This window comes from Amblyraja radiata, chromosome 22, assembly GCF_010909765.2.
Source record: "Amblyraja radiata isolate CabotCenter1 chromosome 22, sAmbRad1.1.pri, whole genome shotgun sequence".
In the NCBI taxonomy this organism is placed as follows: domain Eukaryota; kingdom Metazoa; phylum Chordata; class Chondrichthyes; order Rajiformes; family Rajidae; genus Amblyraja; species Amblyraja radiata.
Genome location: NC_045977.1, coordinates 23,016,058 through 23,027,291, shown reverse-complemented (window position 1 = coordinate 23,027,291; position 11,234 = coordinate 23,016,058). Strand labels below are relative to the sequence as shown.

Sequence of the window (11,234 nt, the reverse complement as noted above, 5' to 3'; positions counted from 1 at the left end):
ACCATCCATGCTGCCAACTCTCTCACTTTCACATGGGCCACCCCGACTCTGCCCCAGTTTACCCCAGTGTCCACACACACTCACGCACCCAGTGTCTGGGGTAAACTAGTGATTACTATCCACTCCCTCAGCACCTAGAGGTGAAACGGCTGAGTTTCATAAATTTTCCGAGCAGAATTGGGGCCATTTGGCCCATCAAGTTTACTCTGCCATTCCATCGTGGTTGATCTTTCGTTCCCTCTCAATCCCATTCTCCTGCCTTCTCCCCCTAACTCCTGACACTTGTACTGATCAAGAAACTGTCAATCACTACCTTAAAATTATCCATTGACATGGCCCCCACAGGCAATGAATTCCACACACACTCACGCATACACACCCCCACACACAGACAGACAGACACATACACCCCCCCACACACACACTCACGCATACACACCCCCACACACACACACACTCACGCATACACCCCCCCACATACACAGACAGACAGACTGACACACACACACACACACACACACGTGTGATGGGGCAGCCTTGCTCTCTGCAGGGAGTGGGTGGTCGGGGCTCCCTAGACTATGGAGGGGCAATGCGGTCTGGCAGGGTTAGTTTGATAGGGAGGGGTCGGGAGTGAGGGGTCACAGGCCAGACAGATGGTGTGGCCCAGCCGGGGGCAGAGTTGCCAGGAGCGGGGTTTGCCCAGCGCCTCCCTAACGCAGGCTCCTTCCAAAACCAACATGACCGTGCGCCACGCTTCAGGGTAAGACAACACTGCCTGAGCCTGATCTTATTTTTCCGGGAGATGAGTTCAAGATGTTTGCTGTAACGTGAGATGCTGCCTTTCACTGCGCTGTAGTGAGTTCTGTAGACCTTCCCCAGCTCTCCACTCCATTCAGCCCATCAAGTGCACTCCACATTCAATCATGGCTAATCTATCTTTCCCTCCAAACTTTGTCTTTGGAGCTGATGCTTTACAATGCTGAGAACTATATTCTGCACTCTGTATTTTCCACAATTGTATGTGAGTTTGACTTGATTATACTTATGGGTAGAGCTGTCTGATCTGTTTGGATAGCATGCAGAATAAAGCTACCGTGCACCTCAGTACATGTGACAATAATACACCTAAATCTAAACGGGAGACCAGAACTGCATCCAAAGCCCAGCCAGTGTTTCACAAAGGGTTCGTGTCATTACCCGAGTCCACTACTGACACAGCAAAGATCAGGGGTGCTGTTTTATCCTGTGACTGTGTGCTGAGGGAAGCACCTGGCTGGGGTCAGTGCTGGCTGGAGGACGGACCTGGGGGTCAGTGCTAGCTTGATGACGAGAATCTTAACGAGTTGGTTAACGAGGCACATGAAAGCTCAGCAGACTAAGGAAAGTCACATGTCTCCACCAACTCTTCCCAACTTCTACAGATGCCCGTAGAAAACATCCTAAGGGGTTGCACACAGCTTGGTTTTGGAATAACTCTGCCCAAAATCCCAAGAAATTGCAGAGTTGTGGATGTAGGCCAGTCCATCACAGACCAGACTCCAGCCCGTAGTCTCCATCTACACTTTACGCTGCCTCAAGAAAGCCACCAACATAATCAAGGGCCACTCACACCCCGGTCATTCCCCCTTCTCTCGTCGGCAAAAGATACAAAGGCTCAAAAGCACATACCACCAGATTGAGGGACAGCTTCTTTCCTGCTGTTGTCAGACGGCTGAACTGTCCTCCCATATGCTAAGGATGGATTCCCAATCACCCAAGCTACCTCACTGTGGCCTTTGGCCTTTTTTATCTGCACTTTCTCTGTAACTAACACTATGTGATTACTTTCTCTTGTGCACAACCTCTTCTACTCGTGTATGATGTGGTCTACCTGGATAACACAAATAACACAGAGTGCTGGAGAAACGGGTCGTGCAGCATCTATGGGGGAAATGGACAAGGCCATGTTTTGGGTCGGGACACTTCTTTACACTGATGGGGTAGGACTAGAAATGAGGCAAGTGATAGGTGATACAGGGGGGGGGGGGAGATTGGAGAGACAGGTGCTGGAATGTTGAGCAAACACAAAGTGCTGGAGGAATTTCTCAGTATTTAGCCTGTTTATGTTTAATGAAGGTGTCCGGGGCAGAGAGTGACAGTGAAGTGACAGTGTGAGGGAGGGGGAATGACATCAGTGGGAATATGTAGACACAAACAAACTGCAGAAAAAATAGGCACACAAGAGCATGGATTAGGGTCCCGACCCGAAATGTTGCCTATCCACGTCTTCCAGAGGTGCTTGCTACCTGTCCCGCTGTTACTCCAGCACTTTGTGCATTTGTTTATCAGTGGAAGTACATTCACAGCTAGGAGGGAGAGGGGTGATTGGGTGACAGAGAGGGGTTGGGGCAGACAGCGGAGATACACTCAGCAGCGGTGCACTGGGGAGGTGGAGCTGGGTCTGCTGGTCCTGTGCTGGGACTGGGAGCTGCTGTCTGCTGGTCCTGTGCTGGGACTGGGAGCTGCTGTCTGCTGGTCCTGTGCTGGGACTGGGAGCTGCTGTCTGCTGGTCCTGGGAGCTGGGTCTGCTGGTCCTGTGCTGGGACTGGGAGCTGCTGTCTGCTGGTCCTGTGCTGGGACTGGGAGCTGCTGTCTGCTGGTCCTGTGCTGGGACTGGGAGCTGCTGTCTGCTGGTCCTGGGAGCTGGGTCTGCTGGTCCTGTGCTGGGACTGGGAGCTGCTGTCTGCTGGTCCTGTGCTGGGACTGGGAGCTGCTGTCTGCTGGTCCTGTGCTGGGACTGGGAGCTGCTGTCTGCTGGTCCTGTGCTGGGACTGGGAGCTGGGTCTGCTGGTCCTGTGCTGGGACTGGGAGCTGCTGTCTGCTGGTCCTGTGCGGGTCCTGGGAGCTGGGTCTGCTGGTCCTGTGCTGGGACTGGGAGCTGCTGTCTGCTGGTCCTGTGCTGGGACTGGGAGCTGGGTCTGCTGGTCCTGTGCTGGGACTGGGAGCTGCTGTCTGCTGGTCCTGTGCTGGGACTGGGAGCTGCTGTCTGCTGGTCCTGTTCTGGGAGAGGGAGTGTGTCTCGCTGCCAGACCGGAATCACGGCAGCAGCCAGGTTTCCCTCTGATATGACATTCTTCCCTCAGGCAATGCTGGTCAAAGGCAGCCTGACCTTTGCGCGGGTCACTCCTGGGTTACAGCCACACACCAAATGCACCCAAGCCTCCAGGGAGAGAAGTTCCCGTCGAGCTCTGCACTTTTTAATTAAATGCCTGTCATTGGGGGCTTGTTTACCTTCCCCATTCCAAAACTGGCCTCCGCTGCTGACAGGCTGCAGCTCTGGGCTACACCATAGCATAGCCCCACACCTGGGTCACTCACTGCCCTGTGTGTGGGCACATGGGGGTGGGAGGGGGTCACTGCCCTATGTGTGGGCGCAGGGCCTCTGCGACGGTGCATATTAGAATAGAATAGAATAGAATAGAATGTAATTTATTGTCTGAACGAAATTGCATTTCTACAGTGTTAACATTACAAAAAAAAAACAAGACCCACACTTAACACAATTTACACAAACATCCATCACAGTGAATCTCCAACACATCCTCACTGTGATGGAAGGCAAAAGTCTTATCTCTTCACTCTCATAACCATCATTTCCTCAGGTTCCCTGTAGCAGATTAATGGATGTTTTCTGAGGCGTAATTACAAAGATCTCTCCCCTTCCACTGTGGGCTTTGTTGCGGCAAGGGTGTGTGTTTGTGTGTGTCGTTGCTCCTTATACAGTGAGGGAGTGCTGTGACTGGCCAGCAGAATCGCCCCGTCTCAATAGAATGACTCACAGCAGCGCAGGTGGTAATTCTAGATCATCCAGTTCCTTCACTATCTCTACTTTAATTTTTTGACTGCGGAATAAACACAAACTCCATGCACAAATCCGAGTGCCCTCCCGATGAATAAGGCAGCTACCTCTGGACATCCAGTGATCACGCCTGCCCAGTTGCACAGGCATAAACCCAGGCCGGTAAGTGTAAACACTGTCCATACCTGTGTACTCCCACACTGACCCGTGTAGTCTGTCACACACTGACCTGTGTACACTGTGTATCCTACGCTGACCTGTGTACACTGTGTATTCTACGCTGACCCGTGTACACTGTGTATCCTACGCTGACCCGTGTACACTGTGTCCTACGCTGACCCGTGTACACTGTCACACACTGACCCGTGTACACTGTGTATCCTACGCTGACCCGTGTATACTGTCCTACGCTGACCCGTGTACACTGTCACACACTGACCTGTGTACACTGTGTATCCTACGCTGACCCGTGTACACTGTGTATCCTACGCTGAACCGTGTACACTGTGTCCCACGCTGACCCGTGTACACTGTGTCCCACGCTGACCCGTGTACACTCACACGCTGACCCGTGTACACTCACACGCTGACCCGTGTACACTCACACACTGACCCGTGTACACTGTCACACACTGACCCGTGTACACTGTGTCACACACTGACCCGTGTACACTGTGTGTCACACACTGACCCGTGTACACTGTGTCACACGCTGACCCGTGTACACTGTGTGTCACACGCTGACCCGTGTACACTGTGTGTCACACGCTGACCCGTGTACACTGTGTCACACGCTGACCCGTGTACACTGTGTGTCACACGCTGACCCGTGTACACTGTGTGTCACACGCTGACCCGTGTACACTGTGTGTCACACGCTGACCCGTGTACACTGTGTGTCACACCCTGACCCGTGTACACTGTGTGTCACACGCTGACCCGTGTACACTGTCACACGCTGACCCGTGTACACTGTCACACGCTGACCCGTGTACACTGTCACACGCTGACCCGTGTACACTGTCACACGCTGACCCGTGTACACTGTGTGTCACACGCTGACCCGTGTACACTGTCACACGCTGACCCGTGTACACTCACACGCTGACCCGTGTACACTGTCACACGCTGACCCGTGTACACTGTCACACGCTGACCCGTGTACACTGTCACACGCTGACCCGTGTACACTGTGTCACACGCTGACCCGTGTACACTGTGTCACACGCTGACCCGTGTACACTGTGTGTCACACGCTGACCCGTGTACACTGTGTGTCACACGCTGACCCGTGTACACTGTGTGTCACACACTGACCCGTGTACACTGTGTGTCACACGCTGACCCGTGTACACTGTGTGTCACACGCTGACCCGTGTACACTGTGTGTCACACGCTGACCCGTGTACACTGTGTGTCACACACTGACCCGTGTACACTGTGTATCCTACACTGACCTGTGTACACTCACACACTGACCCGTGTACACTGTGTCACACACTGACCCGTGTACACTGTGTGTCACACACTGACCCGTGTACACTGTGTCACACACTGACCCGTGTACACTGTGTCACACACTGACCCGTGTACACTGTGTGTCACACACTGACCCGTGTACACTGTGTGTCACACACTGACCTGTGTACACTGTCACACACTGACCCGTGTACACTGTGTCACACACTGACCCGTGTACACTGTGTCACACACTGACCCGTGTATACTGTGTGTCACACACTGACCCGTGTACACTGTCACAAACTGACCCGTGTACACTCGGTATCCTACACTGACCCGTGTACACTCTCACACACTGACCCGTGTACACTGTGTCGCACATTGGGACCTGCGCTCCATCAGTTGAAGCCTGAAATTATTTTCGTCTCATGTGTTATTAAATTCTGCCCAAGGGCTTTGAACGGAGTTTGTTCTGCGCCGTCAGATGCTTGCGATTAGGAGCACCATTAGCTGCCGCGGTGTTGTGGGAGAGGGGGAGGCGGGATTGTCAGAGTAAAACTGACGGAGAGACTAGAGACTTTCTAACTCAGCTGAGGGGAAAATCGCAGCAAGCCCCGCATTCCTGCTACTCAGTCAAGAGATTGAGTTTCAATTCATTGACCTGGGCTCGGAAAGAGAGTGGTGGGGAGAAGGGAGAGAAGTAGAGAGTGCTGGGGCTGGATGAAAGAAGACACGGTGATCTTACCTTGTCGGCCGGGCGGAGTGAGGGAAGGCTGGCATGTTGTCCCGAGGTGTGGAGTGTACGGTCACCCCTCAGGCCAGAGGGAGTCTGTGTGCGGAGTGGATGCGAAGCTCTCAGTCCAGGGTCACAGAGCGGGAGACAGCATTGCGGGCTCCCTGTACCACAGGGTTGCGATCCGGCACAGCAGCAGTAATGAATGCAGTCGGGGCTGCCCTCTGCCAGAGTGGGAGGGAGCAGCATCGCCCCTCCCTCCCTCCAGCTCCAGCCCGCGTAGTTAACCCTTCCCATGCTAGCTGGCAAAGCTGTAGATGTCTGCCGTTACAGATATAAGGAAATATTCCGTGGGCTGTCTTATTCCCCTTATTTGAACATTCCATTATGATGTGATAATATAGAGCATTAACCCTGCCGACAGACACACTGTATTTGACAGCAGCGGTGGTCATAAGTCACACATCGTACCATGCACTTGCTCCCAACAGATCCATTTGGGCTAAAGACTCAGTAACTCAGAGGGTCAGGCAGCATCTCTGGAGAACATGGATATGCGTCGTTTCATATTGGGACCCTTCTTTAGTTTCAAGTTACTCCAGCACTGTGTGCATTGCTCAAGATTCCAGCATCTGCAGTTCCTTTGGAGACAAAAAAAGAATCAAAGCGCTGGAGTAACTCAACGAGACCGTGTTCTCCAGAGATGCTGACTGACCCACTGAGTTACTCCAGCACTTTGTATCTGCAGTTTCTTGTGTCCATTAAATCCGTGAGATTCACTTGGTCCACCGTATCATTTGTGCCTGGTAACTTTTTTTTCCTGCCTCTCCCACCCCACACTCTTTCAAATGAATTGTCCAAGCATCCGGCTTCCTTGGACAGTACACAGCAGTCAGACTGTTCTCTCAAATAACTGAGTATAAAATGTTGCTGGTTGTAGGTAACACAGTGGTGCCGCGGGAAGAGCCAATGCCTCACAGCTCCAGAGACCTGGGTTTGATCCTCACCTCGGGTGCTGTCTTTCTGTGTGGAGTTTGTACGTTTGTTTCCTCCAGGTGCTGCAGTTTCCTCCCACATCCCAAAGACGTGCGGGTTTGTAGGTTAATTGGCCTTTGTAAAATGTTCCTAGTGTGCAGAGAGTGGATGTGAAACTGGTTTTTCCATGTTGCATATTTCATTCAGTTAATTATTGGACACAACTGTGTTTATCCCACATCCCTCTAAACCTTTCTACCTGACCAAATATCTTTTAAATGTTGTTATAGTTTCTGCCTCAACTACCTCCTCTGGCAGCTTGTTCCATACACCCACACCCTCTGTGTGAAAAAGGAGACCCTCCGGTTCCTATTAAATCTCTTCTCTTTCACCTTAAAGCTGTGTCTTCTGGTTTTGAGTCAGACATTTGCAGCCAACATTATTTCCTCATGAGCACTGCCCAGACTGAGTGATCCAGTTTGTTTAGATTCCACCCCTCACACAGGTATCGGTGCTGTGGAAGCACAGATTGATTGAAAGATACAGCATGGAAAAAGGTCCTTTGGCCCACCCAGTCCGGGCCGACCATCAATCGGCATAAGTTATAGGAGCAAAATTAGGCCATTCGACCGATCAAGTCTACTCCGCCATTCAATCATGACTGGTCTATCTTTTCCTCTCAATCCCATTTTCCTGCCTTCTCTCCTAAACCCCTGACACCCTTACTAATCAAGAATCTGCCAAACTTCACCTTAAAAATATCCATTGACTTGGCCTCCACAGCCGTCTGGCAATGAATTCCACAGATTCACCACATTCTGACTAGAGAAATTCCTCCCCATATCCTTTCTAAAGGTATGTACTTTTATTCTGAGGCTATGGGCTCTGATCCTAGACCTCCCACTAGTGGAAACATCCTTTCCACATCCACTCTATCCAGGCAATTGGGACTAGCGTAGATGGGATCTGGTTTGCATGAACAAGTTGTGCTATATGACTCAGTGACTCGTGCTTTTATGTAGGACTGGAGTAGTTGGTGGTGAGTGTAGAAGGAGGCTGTGTGTGCAGGTCAAAGGGATTGGCTTTGCCGGGTAGGAGCTGAAGTCTGACTGACGTTAATACAGAATATAAAGATGCCAGAACAGTTCCAGCCCACATAGCCCACCTCTCACCCTGACGACCGTGCAGTGTAGGAGGAAGAGCTGGCAGCAGCAGTGTAGGTTTGTGTTAAGAATAAAAGAGCCTTTATCCAAGGCCTTTGCTGAACACAAACGTTTGAGGTTTGAGGTTGAGGACAGGCAGATCGCCACAGGGTGGTCAAACCCTGCTCGAGCCTAGAGTCAAGCAAGAGGATTTAATTGTCATTTATACCAACAACGGAACAATGAACAACTTACTTTGGTGGCGCAGTGGTAGCTGCAGTTTTACAGAGACCCGGGTTCAATCCTGACTACGGGCGCTGTCTGTACGGAGTCTGTACGTTCTCCCTGTGTCTGCATGCGTTTTCTCCTGGTGCTCCGGTTTCCTCCCACATTCCAAAGATGTACAGGTTTGTAGGTTCAATGTTTTGGTAAAAATTGTAAATTGGCCCTAGTGTGTAGGATAGTGTAACGTGTACGAGGTGATCGCTGGTCAGCGTGGACTCGGTGGGCCGAAGGGCCTGCTTCCACGCTACATCTCTAATGTTTAAAGTCTTTGTTCATGTTTCTAGTGATGATCTACAAAGCTGACGAGACAATTAGTGAGCAAAACACCCAGTGCTGGAACAACTCAGTGGGTCAGGCAGCATCTGTAGAGGGAATGGACAGGTGACGTTTCGGGTCAGGACCCATCAGACTGAAGGAGTAGGGCTGGAGAAAGCTGGAAAAGAGAGGTGGGTGCAGGGCAAAGCCTGGCAAGTGATAGATGGATACAGGTGAAGGGGAGGGGGAATTGACAGTTGGTGGAGTAAGTTACAAAGGCTAGAAATAAAAAGGAGGCAAAAGGGTCTCAGATAAGGAGAGGAGAGGAGGGGTAAAATGTAAAAGTGGAGGGAGGGGGTTAGGTAGAAGGGGACAAGGGGAGGGAAAAGAGGGTGGATTAAAAGGGAATGAGAGACTCAGGGATGGGAGATGAGGCTAGGGAGGAGGTGGACGGAGTGGGTGACTGGTGGGAAAAATGGGAGCTCAATGGGAAGTGGTGGCACGGGAAAGAGAGACGTTGGGGTTGGTAGTATAATTTCAAATTGGAATAATTAACATTCATACCATTGGATTGTAAGCTACCCGATTTGAGGTGCTGTTCCTCCAGTTTGTGTGTGTTTGAGGTGCTGTTCCTCCAGTTTGTGTGTGGCCTCACCCTGGCAAAGGAAGGAGGCACAGGTCAGAAAGATCAGTTTGGGAATGGGTGGAGGAGTTAAAATGGTTAACAACCGGGAGATCCAGCAGGCGTTGGCGGACCAAGCTCAAGTGTTTGGCAAGTCTACACTTAGTCTCGCCGACGTACATACAGGGAGGATATATAGGGAGCATGCAACAATTGTAGTGCAGCTTTGTGGTCGAGTGGAAGGAGACCAGGACATGGTAGTCAACAGGGAACCCGTTCAGTATCGCCTTGACAGAAAAGTATTCACAGATCTGGGGGAGGCAGGAGTGGGCCTGACAGGGTGTGTCGGGCAGTTGAGTGGCCTCCTGCGCTGGGCTGTTCGGTGACTCTCTGAATCTGCAACAACACTGATCCATGGCTTGCTGTTGAAAAACTATCAAGCGCCCTCTCCCTCCCCACTGATCTCTGGAGAGCAGCCAGCTAACTCCTCCAGCTCCACCATCCTGTTTTCTCAACAAATAAATTAATTTATTTCAGAGATACAGCATAGAAACAGGCCCTTCGGCCTACTGAGTCCATGCCGCCTATCGATCGCCCATTCAACCTAGTTCTGTTATCCCACTTTCTCATCCACTCCCTGCACACTGGGGGCAATTTACAGAGGCTATTTAACCAAGGCCACCTCTCAAAGTAGGGGGGCGTGTCCCCCCTCCCCCCCCCCCCCCCTGAATTTCATAGTTGATCTAATTTTCTTTCTCAACCCCATTCTCCTGTCTTCTCCCGGTAATCTTTGACACCCTTACTAATCAAGAACCTATCAATCTCTATTTTGAAAATATTCCACGACTTGGTCTCCACTGCCGTCAGCGGCAATGAATTTCACAGATTCACCACACTCAGGCTGGAGAAATTCCTCCTCATTTCCTTTCTAAAGGTACATCCTTTTGAAGCTGTACCCTCTGATCCTAGATTCTCCCAAGAGTGGAAATATCCTCTGCACATCCACTCCATCCAGGCCTTTCTAGGCCCAAATTTACAAACATCTAGCATGGTGGATTGAAGGAGAGTGTTGTCCAGCTGACAGCGAGGACCCAGTGGGCCCAGTCTCAGAATGATTGTCATCATCAATAATAATAATAATGGATGGGATTTATATAGCGCCTTTCTAATACTCAAGGCGCTTTACATCGCATTATTCATTCACTCCTCAGTCACACTCGGTGGTGGTAAGCTACTTCTGTAGCCACAGCTGCCCTGGGGCAGACTGACGGAAGCGTGGCTGCCAATCTGCGCCTACGGCCCCTCCGACCACCACCAATCACTCACACACATTCACACACATTCACACACAGGCAAAGGTGGGTGAAGTGTCTTGCCCAAGGACACAACGACAGTATGCACTCCAAGCGGGATTCGAACCGGCTACCTTCCGGTTGCCAGCCGAACACTTAGCCCATTGTGCCATCTGTCATCCCAAATATCACCATACAGCATGGAAACAGGCCCCTCATCCCAACTTGCCAATACCGACCAATATACCCCATCTAAGCTAGTCCCAATTACCCTCGTTTGGTCCATAGCCCTTTAAACCTTTCTTATCCATGCACCTGTCCAAATGTCTCAGAAATGTTGTTATTGTACATGCCCAATGTTGTAGTGGCAGGGGATTGAAGGGCTGAATGGCCGGCTGCTGTTTCACCGCGGGTGGGTGCAGATTGCCGTTCCGGGCCGGCGGTGGTGTGGCCGGTGGTGGTGTGGCCGGTGGGTCCCGAGGTTCCAGGGCGTGGGCTCTGGGCATCCCATGCTACAGCTGATAGCAACAGGCTGAGGCTCCACCCTGCACACGCACTCGGGAGAGATTATCTGGCACCGCATCTGACAGTCCCTCTGTTCCCAGCCCACGGCATTTATTTGTACCAAAAG

The 11,234-nt window shown here is 51.4% G+C and overlaps 2 protein-coding genes across 2 annotated transcripts in view; one reads left to right on the top strand and one right to left on the bottom strand.

Annotated features, from left to right (window-relative positions):
* vasn (vasorin) overlaps positions 1 to 6,255 on the bottom strand; it is a 13,296-nt gene extending 7,041 nt beyond the window's left edge. Inside the window, exon 1 of the mRNA XM_033040665.1 lies at positions 6,045 to 6,255. Coding sequence (XP_032896556.1) covers positions 6,045 to 6,079 — 35 coding nt within the window. The 5' untranslated portion in view covers positions 6,080 to 6,255. The remainder of the gene's footprint in view (positions 1 to 6,044) is intronic.
* The window catches only part of LOC116985729 (coronin-7-like), a 77,081-nt gene that overhangs the window by 39,436 nt on the left and 26,411 nt on the right, over positions 1 to 11,234 (top strand). The window lies entirely within an intron of this gene.